We start from the raw sequence: 18,039 nt of genomic DNA on the forward strand, positions 1-18,039 counted from the left end.
TACATGAAATTATATGCTTGAATTATATATGATATACTATACATGAAATATTATATATTGTATATATTAAATTAGGCTATTATTTAAAGAAGAAAGGTTGTCAGGGGCAGTTTTAGTGGTTCAGTTAATTAAGAGCCAGATCTAGAGATGGGAGGTCCTGGTTTCAAATCTGGCTTCAGATACTTCCTAGCTTTGTGACTCTGGACAAATCACTTCACATCCAGTGCCCAGCCCTTACCACTCTTCTGCCTTAGAACCAATACATAGTATTTTAAACCTTTAGAACTTCCAAAAGCATTTTACTCTTTCATCTGCCAAGCAATACACAAAAAAGGGTCATTTTGGGACACAAGCATTAATTGATACTGTCAAAAGAACTTGGATAGTTCCAGGAATTAGCACTGTGGCAAATAAAATCTGCTCAACTTGCTCTGTGTGTGCATATTTAAACAAAAAGCTTTTGGTGGTTGTACACTAGCTCATACACCATTTAAGCATTTACAAATAGACTATATGAACATACCCAAATCAGGAAATTTTAAATTTTGTCTAGTAATAGTGGACCAACTGACTAGATGGCCAGAAGTTTTTCCATCTAGTAAAAACACATCAAGCTTTGTAGCCAAAATTTTGTTGAAAGAGATCATTCCAAGATTTGGTGTACCACTGAGAATAGATTCTGACAAAGGGAGCCATTTTATAGATTTGGTTCTAAAACAAGTTTATGAGAATTTGGGTATCACGCCAAAATTTCATCTCTCATATCACCCACAAAGTTCTGGGCAGATGGAGAGACTAAACAGAGAAATCAAAAGTATGGTTGGGAAATTATGCATGGAAACTCATTTGAAGTGGCCAGAGATTTTGCCTCTAGTGCTATTCTATCTGCACACTAGACCAAGAGGAGATGTGCATATCTCACCATATGAAATGTTATTTGGATATTCACCATTGCAGGCAAAATGTTTTAAGAAAGCTTATATATCTATGCTTGGAGGAGATCTTGCACTTGCTGAATATATCACAGAATTATAAAACAAGGTTAGAGAATTACAAGAAATGGGAATTTTAACTCAAGGGAGTCCGTTAGATTATGCACTACATACAATAAAACCTGGAGATTCAGTTTACATAAAAACCTTTAATAGAACTAGTGCAACACGACCTTTATGAGAAGGATCTTTTAATGTTATTTTGACAACACCTTCAGCTATTCGTGGATTAGAGAAAGAATCCTGTCTGCATTGCTCGCATGTGAAAAAAGCAAAAGCAGCAGAAGAGATTTCATCAGACAACACGGCTGCAGTCAAAAAGATATCAGAAGAAGAAATGATTCAAGAAGAAGACTAACTTAGAGACAAAGAGCAAGATCGAGACAAAAGAGAAGACATCATAGAAGAAACAGAGAAGATGACAGCTGAAAGGACAATTGAACTGTAACAAAGACATTACAGAAAAAATCATCACAAAGAAGAGCACAGACTAATTATGGACATGAACTGTAAGATTTTTGTGCCATTCTAGCATTATACCCTTTCACTATAGTTGCAAACAAATACTACATAGTGACAACACAAAGACAGAAGACAGCAGCAGAGAAGGTGACTTTAAAGATTTAGTAAATATTCACTACAAAATAACATACACATATAGGACACATTTCTTACAAACTCTACAACAACATAACCAGGTGATGAATATTTACAGAAATGAATTAATATAGATAAATCACCTTGGTAAAATAATAATTATACATATTAAATTAATAAGATCTTATCTCACAGGAATACTTTGTATGTTCCTAAGAAATAACATCAAGAAAACATACATATCTTTCAAAAGAAAATCTTTAAGGTTTTCTTAGACTATCTTAAGGGGGGGAAGTTTATTTTCCTCCTGCAACATGTAAATAGTTTGTACATAATATATACACAGGTGTAGAAATTGTATATATCTGTAATAAAAGTCCCTGATATTCCTCTACTAGATGTAGATGGTATGGGATAGAGGTATTGGGAGACCCTAATTTAAAATGATAATGATGAATCTCTAAACTGTAGGGAAGTAAAGAAATTAAGATGATAGCTTCTCTCTGGTACAGCCTGGCCAGAGCCACACCAGAGCAGGCAAACTGCTGTATAATCTTTCAGCTTCTTCTTCACTCGATGATAAGCCTAACTGGTTTGAGATATCCACCTCTTTCCACCCTCTTCTTCTTCTCCTGCCCACTTCCCGGATCCCTCCTGGGCCCTGGGAAACCTAGATGACTAAGATGATTGACTTCCTAATATCTAGGGGCAGTAGAATCAGAGATGGTGGTCTAGGTACAGGTTGTTGATGGTACAGGAACAAACAGGAGGAGCTTTCAGGGTTAAGTTTGTAAGTCTCAATCCCACAAAGACCAGGATCCACTGATCTCTAGTCTCAGGGAAAGGTAAGAACCAAGAATCCCTGCCAGGGCTACCAGGGTGGTTTTATTACCACCACCACCACCACCCCCGGGCCAACTGCCTTCTCCTGTCCTCATGCCTCTCTGGGAACATTCTGACATCCAACTGATCCACCTGTCAGTCACAGTGTGAACTCCTAGCTCCCAGAGATTCAATCTAAGAGTATATAGTTAAATTGTTACAAAATTTTGATTTTATTAGTATAGTAACCTGATTTTGAGTTTTAATGTAGTTAAGTTTGGTTTTCTGTATTAGCAATAGGACAAGGTCTTAGCATAGTAAAGAGTTGCATTTGAATTGTTCAAATAGGATTTGTAAAATACAGTTTGCATGAGTTTTGCATAGTTATTATTTTAGATTTTAGTTTTTGAAAAGCATAAGTTGTCTTTTCGTAACTGTATTTTATTGTTTCAAATGTTTTTCAAAAGTTTGCATTTTGAATTTCTGTAATTGTATGGTTTTGCACTTGCATTTGTGCAATTATGTTTTCATTGATTATTTGTTTTCATTGTAATTTATATCCCTAGTACAGGTTAGCATAAATAAGTGTAGCAATAAGAATAGGATAAGATAAGCATACAATTAAGACTATTTTTTTGAAGAAATATAATAATAAGGTATAGCTTTAGAATTACATAGAATAGCAAGCATATGGAGAGAGGTCTTTTATCTCTCCATATGCTCGAAGGGATAAAACTATAAGGATGATATTAGAAAATAAGTATTGTTTTATTAGTTTAATGATAAGAAGTAGAGAAGCTGGCTTGAGAAAGAATTGGAGTTTCAAATAGAGCTGAGAGAGAGTGTTAATTTCAGCTGTTGGCAATTATAACATTATTTCTATGACAGTTACATGTTCTGGGCATGGCATTCCAGGAGTGGCTTCTGGCAGTTGACAGAGCCACATGCAGCTGCTTTCTCTCTCAGGGCAAGAGAAGGTAACATCTTTGCCCCTCTCTATCTCGGTCTAAGTGAAAGACTTGAAGGAGTGGAGTGTGTTTCTTTTCCAACTTGGAAAACACTATTCATTTATCTTTTACTGTCTATAGATTGATTAAACTGTGAAAAGACCAAATAAAACTTGATCTTTGGTTTGTATTCTGAGTCTATTAAGGCTCAGAGTCCTAACTTGATTCTTGTAGAGACTCAACCAGCTATCCTTGGTTATCTTTATAACTTGAAGGTGAAGTTAAGAGTTATAGTGGTTAGGTTTATTTAGAATAGTATAAATTTGGTTAGTTAGATCAAGGAGAATTAGCATAGCCTGTGAACCACAGGAGATGCGGTTCCTTGTGGGTCCTGGGAGTTTATTTGGGTGGAGTTAGAATCCCTTAGAATTAGGAATCCTTTTTCTCTTATATATATTTAAATAAATTGTTTATTTTTCATAAACAAGAGTCTCTTTACCATTCCTTGTGCCTTGCATTGCTCACCTAATTTTATTTTTACAACACACACACACACGCATGCATGACTGCACGTTTTTATTTTCCAAATTGACATAAAATGGCCACTTGTTCACTTCTCATATCTGATGGTGATTTTTCTAAATTCTCATTCTGACTCAGGTAAGCAGCCTTTTTTAGCCCTAAAAAATAATGTACATGCGTCCTTTCCAATTCAGATAACTGGCTTCTGTCTCATTTATTTCAATTACTTGATCAAAACTACATTTGAGAAGCTAATCTCAGAAGATAGCTCAATACTAAATGATGATTCCCTTCAACTTTCTCTTTTATATTATAATTATAATTTTTAAATTTATTTTCTGTTCTCTCTTTTTAAAAAAAACTCTTACCTTTCATCTTAGAATCAATACTGTGTTGGTTCTAAGGCAGAAGAGCAGTAAGGGCTAGACAATGGGAGTTAAGTGACTTGCCCAGGGTCACACAGCTAGGAGGTGTCTGAGACCAGATTTGAACCTAGGACCTCCCATTTCTAGGCCTGGCTCTCAATCCACTGAGCTACCCAGCTGTCCCCTTCTCTTACTGGATGCTCTTTAGGGTAAAGTAATTTTCCTTCCTAAGTTCTCCCTGGAAAACATGTATTATTTTATTTTTTTAACCCTTACCTTCTGTCTTAGAGCCAATACACAGTATTGGCTCCAAAGTAGAAGAGTGGTAAGGGCTAGGCAATGGGAGTTAAGAGACTTGCCCAGGGTCATACAGCTAGGAAGTGTCTGAGGCTAGATTTGAACCTAGGACTTCCCATCTCTAGGCCTCACTCTCAATCCACTGAGTTACCCAGCTGCCCTCCCCCATGTATTATTTTATGGTTGAGTTCTATAGCATAATGTACCAGAAAGAGTTTTGGATAAATACCCATGTTTGAATTCAGACTCTTCAAAAATCTAGCTTCTTGAGGGCAGCAACTGTTTCATTTTTTTTATTTGTGTTCTCAGGACCTAGCCTAGTACTTGTTATGTTTGTTGTTCAGTCACTACAGTTGTGTCCAACTCTTCATGACTCCATTTGGGGTTCTCTTGGCAAAAATACTGAAGTGGTTTGCCATTTCCTTATCCAACTTATTTTACAGATGAGGAAACTGAGGCAAACAAGGCTTAAGTGACTTGCCCAGGGACACATAGCTAGCAAGTATCTGAGGCCAGATTTGAACTCAGATCTTGCTGACTCCAGGTCCAGAGTTCTATCCACTGGTATACAGCAAGAGCTTAAGTGCTTGTTAAATTAAATTGAATTTTTAATTCACTGTCATATGGACTGTTTAAGACTTACAAAGTAATTTCTCTACAAGAGTCCTAAAAAGCAAATAAAGACTATCAGTCAACTAATCAACAAACTTTTATTAAACTCCAGACACTATGATAGGGCTGAAGATATAGATAAAAATTAGAGTCCTTGGTTTCAAAGACCTTATATTCTCTCATCACAGAAAACATTCTGTACTGCCTACAATTTTACATATCTTCTCTTTGTTCCCCATTACCCCTTGCTCCCCCATTTTCCTAGGTAAAAATAGTTTCAAATGGGATCAGAGCTCATGAGCTAGAGTTCAGACCATGTTATGGGAAAGAGACAGAATTCAAAGGCAATTCCCTGGAGTAGTCTATCTTAGTTGTGTTCCTTGGCAGCCTGAACACATCCAAATGATGTGGAGACTGAAATGACTAAATTGGAGCTCTTTGTCCCCTGGCTTCAATTAGAACTCAACACCTCTCTCATACTCTCTCCAAGGTCCTGACCTCCAATGGGACTCTTGGCCAAGCTATGCAAATTTGAGGAAGGAAGGAAGGAGTCGTTAGATCAGCAAGTCGCTTTGGAGGTGGGAAGGGAAACAAAGGCAAAGGGGGATTATTGGAAGGAGAGAAAGAGGAAAAAGAAGAGGCTAGAAGCACATAGTCAAATTGGAAGCAGGGAGGAATAATTGGACAACAGAGCCATCATTTATGAGAGTCCTTTCACATAAGCATCTATTCTACCCTGTTAGAAATGCTTGTCACTCTTAACTCCAGTGTTACTGTTGGCTCCCATGCAAGTGACAAAGAGAACCTTCCTCCTTCATCCAGATCAGAGAGACAAACCAGTTCCAATGACCTGGGTTCATCCTTTAAGATATCACATTTCACCAGGACAATATCAGATCTTCTATAGTCCTATCAAAGGCTTACTGCCACTCACACACTAGGAATCCTCAATAATGTCCAAATTGATGTAGGTAAGGTCTTTTATCACTCCAGTTATAAACCTGGATAGTTCAATCACTTCCAACTCCCAAATACGAATGTGTAGCTGTCAGGGATGGTGAATCACTCCCTCAGAGGGCAGTTAATGATTTCAATCTAGTCTGGAGGACATGGGTTCAACTTTCAGTTCTGCTATTTACAACTTGGGTAACGTTAGACTAGTCATATAAGCTCTCTGGGCCTCCTTTCCTCATCTGTTATATGAGAGGGTTGGTTGAGAAAGCAGGGTGGGATAGTGGGTAGAGTACTGGACTTAAAATTAAGAAAACCTGTGTTCCAATCCAGACTCAAGTATGTATTAGCTATGTGACCTGGTACAAGTCATTAAACTTCTCTGTGTATCTACAAAATGAAGAAGTTGGACTCAACGACCCCTAAAATCTTTTCCTGCTACAAATTTATGATCCTATAGAAGCATATCCTACAGTTTATACTTTATTTTTTTAAACCTTTGCTTTCGGTCAAAGAATTAATACTATGTATTGGTTCCAAGGCAGAAGAGCAGTAAGGGACTAGGCAATAGGGGTTAGGTGACTTATCCAGGGTCATATAGCTAGGAAGTATCTGAGGTCAGATTGGAACCCAGGACCAACCATCTCTGGGCCTCCTCTTACTCCACTGAGCCACCTAGATGTCCACCCCACTCCACAAGCTAATACTTTTAACAAATAGGGTGACACAATAGCCAGATGAGCCTTGGAGTTCTGGCTCTCAGTCTGGAATCACAGGGATTTCCCTAACATGCCAGGGGTAGGTTGTCAGATTCATTGGCAGAGCCACCACATGCCTTCTGGAGTAATCTAGAGAACATCGGGATCATTTTCAGAAAAAGGGCAGAAATTTACTCACCAGCAGTAAATGAACCATGCCAGATGTGGGCTGAGGGACAAATGCCAAGGACCAGAGGAATGATTCTGCCTCATCGTTTTCCACATCTCCAGACACGATGAGCTCCTTCATGAGGGCAATACAAGCTTCTGTTCCACAAGAGGGCAGAGCATCCACCAGGGGTTGCCTGAAACAGTCATGGGCTAGTCAATGGTCACCATCAACAAAAGTCATCCCCCTCTCATGATACCTCCCCCAAAATCAGGGTAGCTTCAGGAAACTCAGGAATATATTTAGTCTTTGTGCTTTCCCGTACAAATTAAATCTGATGGGAAAGGGACAAGGACCAAGGAAATGTTTATTTGCATATTAAGTAAACTATGCATAAATTTCTTATAATTGAACACCTAATTTTGTTGAGTTTCTTCCTTGGGAACTACAATACTTCATGGCATTTCTAATATTTTATTTTAATATTTTGAGTTATTTAGGTCTAATAAGAAATAGTAGATAAAGTAGAAAGTGGTTTTGAAGTCAGGGAGACTTGAGTTCCTATTACCTCAGACATTTATTAGCTGTGCAACTATAGGCAAGTCACTTAAACTGTATTCCTTACTTTCCTCATCTATAAAAGGAGGGCCCATTCTAGCTTTAAATCTATGATATTTGGAACAGAATTCACTGTTGATGGAACTGTGAACTGAACCAGCCATTTTGAAGGGCAATCTGGAATTTTGCCCAGAATGTTGCAAAACTATGTATACACAACCATACCACTGTTGGGTCTATTCCCAAAGGTGATCAGGTAAAAAAAGGAAAATAACTTATATGTTCTAAAGTATTTAAAGCAGCTCTCTTTATGGTAGCAAAGAACTGGAAACTGAGGGGATGTCCGTCAACTAGTAAATGACTGGGCATGTTATGGCATATGCTTTGATAGAATACTACTATGCCATAAGAAATGGCATGTTAACTTTAAAAAAAACATGGAAAGGACTACATGAAATAAAGAAAAGTGAAACAAGTAGAACCAAGAGAACATTATATACAAGTTCAGAATTAATGTTTGAAGAATAACTTGTGTGTGTATACTTCCGGAGAAAGAACTGATAATTAGTTCGGAGAGAGAAACAGAGACTGAGACAGAGACAGAGAGGGAGAGAGGGAGGGAGGGAGAGGGAGACACCAGGGAATTTTAGTGTAACCAAATAATTATTAATAAAAAACTGTGATCTTATGATCTGTGATTTCATTGATATAAGGAACATTCCCAGTGCAAGAGCCTCCTCTACCAATACAAATCATATAATCTTATAATCTAAGAGTTCCTGAGGCATTGAGAAGTCCAGTGACTTGTCTATAGAGAGTGTGTGTGTGTATGTGTCAGAGGCAGGACTTAAACCCAGGTCCTTCTGACTCTAAGGTCTGTTCTTTGTCCACTGTCCATGCAGCCTCTCAGTTTTCAAAATACTTTCACATTCATAAACTTATTTTGCCCTCCCAATCCTTTGTGTAAGGATGGAGGGGCAGGTGTTACTATTTCCATTTGTCAGATGAGGAAACTAAGGTTCAAAGTACTAATGTGATGAGCTCAAGTTCGTGTAAATGGAAGTGGGAAAATTGGAGCTTGAAGCTACTCATATCTTCTGAGAACCAAGTCTAGTGCTCTTTCCACCAAACCACACCACTTCTAAAGACTGGGACCAGGCTTGGAGAGTCAGCAAACAAGGCTCGAATCACAACTCTTGTTGAAAGGTAAATTTAAAGGATGGGAAATAAATGCAGAATTCTAGGATCCTGAAGTCACAGAATAGAGGGGATGAATCTCTTAGAAATCCCCTTTCTCCAAACACAAAGGGCAGCAGGACCTGGGGGTGAGCTTCTTAGACTCATTAGCCCTGGCAAGTGTCAATCACAGGCCATTCTTCTAAGAAAGCCAGAGAAGAACAGAGATGCTCCATTGTCAGCAAGCAGAAGCAGAGAGCCTGCTGACTGTGGGACTTTGGATAATGACAACAAACAGCAACATAATAAACACACATCTTGTTTGTCCGGTCTTCCAAAGACCTTTTTCATAGATATCACTACAAGGACTTAGGTCTTTGAAACCTAACCCTGGGTTTGAATTAAGAACTGTGGGAAGAAAGGGAAAGTTTTTTGAAGAGGGTATCTGCCTTGAAAAACTCTTTGATTAGATAAAAGCAGAGCAGTAGGGAAAAATTAATGTCCCAAGAGAGTCTGCCAATCTTAAAGAACCAGGACTACATCATGTTCCTTCAGTGGACAGACCAAGCACCAGTAGTATCCCTCAAAGGCTGCTATGATTGGAATTGGTATCATCCAATGACCTCTAAGAAGGCAGAGGAGCCAAGAGAAAGAAGGAACAAGTCCTGAGCCTTCCTTCTGTGCTGGTCTTAGTCTAGTGGACAGGTGTATGTCTTAGCAAGTCCGCCTGGAAGGTGAGCCTGGCAGGGCTTTGGAATTCCCTCTTAGTTTTCTTCTGGTATTTATAGTCTCACTCCACCCATGGGTTCTACTTGCTGACCAGAGAGTTGCAGAGTCCAGCAGGTTGTGATGCTAGCAGAATGACTCCCATGAACTGGGCATGTTAGACACATATCCCAACCCTGTCATCATCCCCCTCCCTCCTCCTGACTCCTTTCCCCAGGAATGGTACCCAAGATGTATTTGAATGCTAATTCTATCTCTGAGCAGGAGGGTCCTCTTCTGTGGGAAGGAACAATACTAGCCTTTATGTAGCCTGGCCCTTCAGCTCTCTATTCTGTGGCAGGACAGTGCTGGGGTCCGTGGGAAAGTCCAGGCTGCCCTGCCCAGTTTGCTGTCCTGGCAGACTTCCCAAGACACACAGCAAAATCTGGAGAATGAGTCCCAGGTCAGTGTCACTCAGGGAAGACAAACTGAGAGACAGATGGAGGGATTTTATTATCTATCCCCGTGGCATCCGAGTTGTACGTGAGGTTAGGGCATCACCCGGAAGAACCCCAAAGCCCAGGCAAAGCTGTCCTGATCTTTCCCCAGTCCATCACTCTGGGAAATAGCCTCTTACCAATTGTCTCTGCATTTAAATGAAGATCTTCGCCAGAGATCCATCAGCGAGTCGGCAGACAAGCCCCTCAGCTCGAATACCAGATCCATGAAGAGTTCTGCAGTCTGGAAATGAGGGGGGAAATGAGAGTTTTATGGAATACTCACTAGGCAGAGACTTTGAAAGGTCTTCTTATCCATCCCTTCCTGTTTCCAGAGAGGGCAAAATGAACATCCATGGCAAGGCTCCCAAATAGGGCCATGGTCTTAAGCAAGTCATTTCTCCCCTTTTCTGGGCCTTGGTTTCCTCACCAATAAAATGAGTCCCAGAAAGAAGGCAGAAAATAAACATTTATTAAGCACCTATCATGTTCCAGACACTATGTTAGGCAGTTTATAAATATTTCACAAACAGGATTTGAACTTTAAATATAATTTAAATATAAATATTTCATAAGATGCTAATAGGGGCAGTTAGGAGGCTTAGTGGATAGAGAGCCAGCCCTAGAGATGGGAGGACCTGTGTTCAAATCTGACCTCGGACACATCCGAGCTGTGTCACTTAACACCCATTGCCTAGCCTTTACCACTCTTCTACCTTGGAGCCAATGTATTGAGTCTACGATGGAAGGTAAGGGTTTAAAAAAATGCTTACAAAGAAATAACCAAGTATATTCAGAGAAATGACCTCTGATCTCCAGAAGGATTTAAGAAACTTCCATCATATCCACAAAATATACCTTTAATCTCAGATATAGGTATAAACTAGATGGTGGCCAGAGCCAGATAATCATTCATATTTTTCTAACACTTTAAGGTTTATAAAGCTCCCCCTCTGAAATAGGTAATGAAAACATTACTCATTTTGCAGATGAGGAGAAAAAGTATCAGAAAAAATTAAATTACTTAATAGGGAGGGTCACATAGCTAGTAAATATTAGAAATCAGGACTCGAACCCTAGCTCTTTTTTTCTTTCTTTTTAAATATTTTTCCATGTTTCCATGATTCATTTTCTTTTTCTCCCCTCTTCCCTCCCCTGTCCCAGAGAAGCAATTCCACGGGGTTGTACAAATATTATCACTTGATACCTATTTCCATATTATTCATTTTTGCTATAGAGCAGTTTTTTAAAGCCTAAAGCCCAAATCACACACACACACACACACACACACACACACACACACACACACACATATATATACATATATATATACATATATATGATAAATGATGTCATGTGTTTTGCTTTTGCATTTCTACTCCTATAATTCTTTCTCTTAATGTGGGTAGCATTCTTTCCCATAACTCCTTCAGGAGTATCCTGGCTTGTTGCATGGCTACTAGTAGCAAAGTCCATTACATTGGATTGTTCCACAATGTTTCACTTTCTGTGTACAATGTTCTCTTGGTTCTGCTCATTTCACTCCGTATCAGTTCATGGAGGTCTTTCCAGTTCATATAGAAATCAGGCAGTTCATCATTCCTTACAGAACAATAATATTCTATCACCACAATTTATCGAACCCTGGCTCTTTCTGACCCCAGGACCAATCATCTTTCTCTAGTACCCTGCTGCCACTAAAATATCTTGTCTTGGGGGCAGCTGGGTAGCTCAGTGGATTGAGAGCCAGGCCTAGAGACAGGAGGTCCTAGGTTCAAATCTGGCCTCATACACTTCCCAGCTGTGTGACCCTGGGCAAGTCACTTGACCCCCATTGCCTATCCTTACTACTCTTCTGCCTTGGAGCCAATATACAGTATTGACTCCAAGACGGAAGGTAAGGGTTTTTAAAAAAAAAAAAATATCTTGTCTCCTGACTATTTGGGACCCACATGGGCCCAGTGTCAACTAAAGCAATATTTGAGGTTCCAAATGCCAAGATCTTCTATCTGTTCCAGAACAAGCTGTTTTCATAATTTCTTCAGCCTGGTTTCTGTGAATGGAGCCCTTGTTGTAGAGAGTTCTTACTGAATGGAGCTGAGATGAGCTAAGAAACTAGCCTCCCTCTCTGGCCTGGTCCAGTCTGCCACATGGCACTTTCTAGACAAGGTTCTGGGAGCTGGCTTTTCCTAATTTCAATCTGGGTCCCTAAATCTGGCCGGGATCTCCAAGGGGCCAATGTGCTTCCTCCTGGTCTCCTCTCACCTTCCAGACTCCACTCAGCTCCAGGCCTGGAGGTGCTAAGGGTTTGGGAACTCTACTGAAAGGTGCTCAGTTCTTCTGAGCACTTGGTATTTTGTACAGGAATCCTTCATCTTAGATGTTCTTCTCCCTTTCCTGAGACTATTGGGCAGAGAGCCAGGCTCTTGGGAAACTCAGGCATATGTTTCCCACTTGCTAGTGATTTCCTTTCCATTATCAGCTCCTAGTGTTTCCTGGTGTTTCAGAAAAATCTGAACAGATTTTTCCTTTAAAATAACTCCTCTTTTCATATTCTCTTGTATGCCAAAGCATCTCCCAGCCAGGGTGCCTTGTCCTAGATGCATTCACTGGTTGGTAGAGTGAATAAAGAGATGGACTTGATTTCAGAAAGACTCTGGTTTAAATTCTCTTCCAATCACTTACTAGCTGAGTTAAGCCTGTGTAAGTCACTTCATCTCTCTCAACCTCTGTTACCTCTTCTATAAAATGGGAATAATAAATAACACCTTCCTAACAAAGTTTTTGTAAGGATCAAATGAAACAACATATGGGGGCAGCTGGGTGGCTCAGTGGATTGTGAGCCAGGCCCAGAGATGGGAGATCCTGGGTTCAAATTTGACTTCACACACTTACTTCCTAGCTGTTTGACCCTGGGCAAGTCACTTAACCCCAACTGCCTAGCCCTTACTGCTCTTCTACCTTGGAATTGATATTTAGTCTTGATTCTAAGACAGAAGGTAAGGGTTTCTTTTTTTTTAAGAAAATAAAAGAAATGATGAATGGATAATTCTTTAAAAACATGAAAAGACCAAATGAAATTGATTGGAGCTGACAGCAGGCAGTAAGAGGTAGTAATGGGAACAGGACCCTTATATTCTGAAATCTCACATTTCTCATCAGGTAGCACTATAGTTAATCATAAACTGCAACATTAGTCAAGCATAAATTGCAAGCATGAATCACTTCTACTGGTTTGATAATACACTATACTGGGCCATCAGCTTTGTGCCAAGTCTGTTTTTATTAATTACTCATTTTGTTTTTTTATTTACCTTAGTTCTGAACTGTTAGGACCCTTCTGCATCCCCTTCCCCACATTCCCATTCCAGCAGGGCAGGAGACCTCTCCCACATTGAGAAATGGAGACAAGGTAGACAGTGGGGAACAAGTGACCTGAGCACTGAAGACTCTGGCATTCCAGAAGAATCCCTCAAGCCTGCACATGCTCCTTATTCCCTATAACATATGTCTCAAGCCTCCAAATACACTTCTACCTGAATTTGGTCATCCAGAGTTTTTCAGGCTATAACAATAAAAGGTGGAGATTTCTCTGGAAGCTCCCAGAACCTCAAAAAATATGCATACCTTGATTGATACCTTGGGGTCCAACTCCACAGATGGGGTTGTGACGCCATGCCTGGGGCTGCTACTCCATTCCTTATTGGGCTATTCTATCAGCTCCAGATAGGGTAGCCTATTAGCCCCCAGGCTATTCCACTAGCTAGTGTATATATATTTGTTTGTTTAATTATTTAATTGTTTGGATAGAGAGAGAGAGAGAGATAGACATAGATATATAGTTGAAGAAGAAGTTTATGGTGATATCACTATAAATTTCTTCTTCAAATAAAATTATTTTCTTACTTCTGGATTGAACAGAGTTTGAGTCTCCCATTCTTGGGGGGAGACCTTGCTACAGACTTGGATGTGTTTCTCCCACAACAAAATTATGAAGAGCAAAATAAGCAGAACCAGCAACAGTCACAGATTATTTTTTTATTCTCCTCTGTGTCCCTAAATCTGTGACTTTCCCCGGCCTGTATCTCCATTCCCAATGGGTCTACCTGCTCCCTCCTGCAACAGAATTACTGTTTGAGGAATAACTTGTATATGTCCACCTCCAGAGAAAGAACTGATAAATATAAATAAGTAAGGAAAAAATATCAGTTTGACAGCTGAGTAGAAAATGGATGCAATGGGGAAGAAATGGTGGCATGGAGACCAACTGGCAATTTCCTTGGCATTTCTCTTCCTCCTGAATTAGTGTGACATTTTCCAAATGATCATTTATTCCTCTTCCCTATCCACCAATCCCATGGATTATCAAGAGCTTTCTGGAAAGACCAACACTTAATTCCAAATTATACCCCCTTTCCCACTGCCAGGTTGGGTTCCTTCCAAGAACTCATGACAGTTGGACCCCCCAGAGAATCAAGTACAATGAAGCTGAATTTGTTAATGCTCAAATATTTCTCTCCAGCAACCCAGAGGAATGGTTTGACTCACTCCCCATCTTTCCTCCTCTTATTCCTTTATATTTAGGTCCCACCTACTTTTTCTTATCTATTATTCCTCTCTCCACTTCCCTCATTTAATCTATATCCTCAGGAGTTACACATCCATCTTGTAAAGTACCAGACAAGAGAGATTCTCTTTTTTTGTACACAAATTTTGTTTTCTGATTAAAAAGACAAATTTCACCTGCCTTCCAGACAACTATAAGGAACTTAAAGCCCAGAGACCAAAAGGCAACCCTGTCAGCTTTCCCAAAACCCTCTAAAGGACAAGGTCCTGACAGAGACTTGTTCCTGCTTGAGGTAGTTTTTGAAAGGTCGTTTTAACATGTACCCTGCTTCTCTCTCTTCCAAACCCTTCCCCCAACTCCAGCTCAACTTAGACTAGAACAGTAGGAATCATTTACTTCCCTTTAAATTCACTGAGGCCCAAAGGGGGAAAAAAGTGGCTTCCCACTTGGCTTTTTACAGAGCTAACTGATTCAACTCCCCATAGTCTGATTCTGGAGCCAGAGGACCTAGATTCAAGTCCTACCTAGGCAGACCCTTAGAGGTCACCTCATTTAACCTTTTCATTTTATGGGTCAGGAAACTGAGACCAAGAGAGGTTAAAGACTTTTTTTTTAAGAGTATTGATTAAGTGCTTACACAAGTAATAAATGGAAGGGCAGATTTCCATCCAACCCCTCACTTGTCCCTCTAAATCTGATTGCCTCTGGGTAGTGAGGACTGACAGTCCCCTAGAAAGGAGTGACCAAGGAAAGGAAGGCACTGTCTTCTCCAGAGGTCTTTAAGGAGGTACTTTATGGTCATAAGGAATGGTGGCACAAACAGGACAGTTGAGATATTCACAGATAAGAGTGAATTGCAAAGGTAATTTCCCAATGATTTGGGGCACAACTAGCAAATGAAACCAGAAGCACCTTAGTGTGCCATGACATAACCTTTGAGGTTATTCCTCAAATGGAATAAATGATTTTTAATTAGCTTCCAGCTCTAGAAATTGTGGCTAGATGGACAGACGGATACGTAACCAGGCTTTCAAACTTCAAACATTTTGCATATAGCTTCTAATTGGTAGAGAAAATATTCTCCCCAACCTTCATGCCTGTATGAGGGGTAGAATTAGGTGAGCTTTGGAGAAAAGAAACCTTTATTCCTGCTTTGAAAGAGGATTGTGGGTTGGGATAGACTCCAGGGAGGAGATTCTTGTGGACATTCTGAGGCGCCGGCTTCCCCTAGGACTCTGCAAGAGATGTGTCTTTAATATGTCCCTGATTCTAACTTTCTTCTTAAAGACTCAAGGGAGTTTCCTCTTGGGTGAGATCAGGGCCAAGTTACAAGGAGAGACACAGCAGAGGGAGGCACCACAGAGAGACACAGCATTAGTTAAATGCCAAGCATAGGACTTTGTATAAGACAGATTGTCCGGGATCAAAGACCACCAGTCAGTAGGGACCTCGGAATTATTTTTGTTTAAATCATACGGAACAAAACATACAGAACAAGAATTCCTTCTATGTAGGATGAATGGCTGTCTGGCCTTTGCTCAAAGAACCTCCAATGTGAAAAGCTATTCCTTCCCAAGGCAGCTTACTCTACTATTTGTTAGGAAATCTGGCGGAGATTTGGATCCATTCTGAAAAAAAAGGTGGTTGTTCTTTATCCTTTGTTTTTCATTTTTCCCTTTTAAAAAAACCTTGCTTTCTTTCTTAGAATCAATACTATAGGGAGCAGCTGGGTGGCTCAGTGGATTGAGAGTCAGGCCTAAAGACGGGAGGTCCTAGGTTCAAATCCAGCCTCAGACACTTCCCAGCTGTGTGACCCTAGGCAAGTCACTTGACCCCCATTGCCTAGCACTTACCACTCTTCTGCCTTGGAGCCAATATACAGTATTGACTCCAAGACAGAAGGTAGGGGTTTAAAAAAAATCAATACTATATATTCATTCTAAGGCAGAAGAATGGTAAGGGCTAGGCAATGGGGGTCAAGTGACTTGCCCAGGGTCTCACAGCTAATAAATGACAGAGGCCAGATTTGAACATCCTTTGTTTTTTTCAAAGAGGATCAATGACATCAGTGAGTAATGTCTTGACTTGTAAGGGAATTGGATTTAAGTTAGGCAGAGTTGCACAAAGTCATCACCTCCCTCTGTCTTTCAGAGTTATCAAAGTCCAGTGGCAAGACAAAAGTCAGGACAGCTGGCAATGGCCCCAGATGCAGTGGATGATCCCCTCATCTTCAATGTCAGAACACAGCACCTGCTCCAGCCACCTTCATGGGCATTGGAACAAATTGTTCTCATCTGCCCATTCTGCTCTGGAGATGTCTTCACACTCCTGAGCTAGACAGTCTTCCATCCCAGGTGAGTTACCAACAAGAAGGGAATCTGGATCGAAAGGTAATTGTTTTTCCCATCTAGGATTCTAAGAAAGAATCTACATTGGCTTCCTGACTCTAGATCACTCACAAGCTTAACTGCCACATTCTGGGCAAATAATCTTTGTTATTTCATCCATAACAATGACTCCACTAGCTCTCCCCCTCCTGCTGCTAGTGTCATAGCTTGGCTTTGCTCCTAGGATAATGGCACTCTCCTTGGGGGGACAGCAATAACCACAGGCTGTCAGCAAACAGGGAGCCTTGCCAGAACTCTGGGCTGGAAATGCTCCAGACTCCAAAGTCACATAACCCGAATGTCATCTTCCCTTTGCTTCCTTCCATTGAAGGAATTCCATATCCTCACAACATTTGCTCTCCTCCCACCACTCCAGAGGAATCAATCTACCATGAGTGTCAACCAGCCCACATTACTAGTTCCCAAAGTCAAGGACACCTTTGATATTGAATCTACACTTACTGAGTGTCCAGAGTTTAGAGGCATTTGTATAATCCAGTTTTTTACCAGATGAATGAATACATATGGCTGAACATAGAATACTGCCGTTAGAGTAAGCATGGGATATTCCACAAAAAGCTGGTTCTGTTCCTCTGGACAACGCACTTTAGCTCTAAGCATGCCAAGTAATTTATAAGATTATATGCTAAAAAGTAGTTGCCAAAATGCATTGGAAGAAAGGGTCTCCTCATTGGGAGTTTTCAACCAATGAAATTACAATCTTGGACGTCCCTATACTTCCCCCAAATAAAAAAGCCCAGTTTATGAAGCCACGAAATGATAGGCTCTAAGACTGTTTAACCCCCTTCATCTTTCAGATGGGGAAAATTGAAGCAGAGAGAAATGATTGATGATGATGATGATGATGATGATGATGATGATGATGATGATGATGATGATGATGATGATGATAATCTTGGTTTGATATTTTTTCAGTCATGTCCAGCTCTTTGTGACTCCATTTTGGGGTTTTCTTGGCAAAGATACTGGAGTAGTTTGCTATTTCCTTCTCCAGTTCATTTTACAGATGAGGAAACTGAGACAAATGGGATTAAGTGACTTGCCCTGCATCACACAGCTAGTAAGTTTCTGAGATTAGATTTGAACTCGGGATTTCTTGACTTCAGGTCTGGCACTGTACCCATTGTACCACCCAACTGCCCTATGATGATCTTGA

At 40.2% G+C, this 18,039-nt stretch overlaps 1 protein-coding gene across 1 annotated transcript in view; it reads right to left on the reverse strand.

Moving 5' to 3' along the window:
* The window catches only part of LOC123249339, a 192,956-nt gene that overhangs the window by 151,451 nt on the left and 23,466 nt on the right, over window positions 1-18,039 (reverse strand). Inside the window, exons 8-9 of the mRNA XM_044678334.1 lie at window positions 10,049-10,152; window positions 7,003-7,168 (exon numbers count right to left, since the gene is read on the reverse strand). Of these exons, the coding sequence (XP_044534269.1) occupies window positions 7,003-7,168; window positions 10,049-10,152 (270 nt within the window). The remainder of the gene's footprint in view (window positions 1-7,002; window positions 7,169-10,048; window positions 10,153-18,039) is intronic.

The sequence above is a fragment of the Gracilinanus agilis genome, chromosome 1 (genome assembly GCF_016433145.1).
Source record: "Gracilinanus agilis isolate LMUSP501 chromosome 1, AgileGrace, whole genome shotgun sequence".
NCBI classification, from domain to species: Eukaryota; Metazoa; Chordata; class Mammalia; order Didelphimorphia; family Didelphidae; genus Gracilinanus; species Gracilinanus agilis.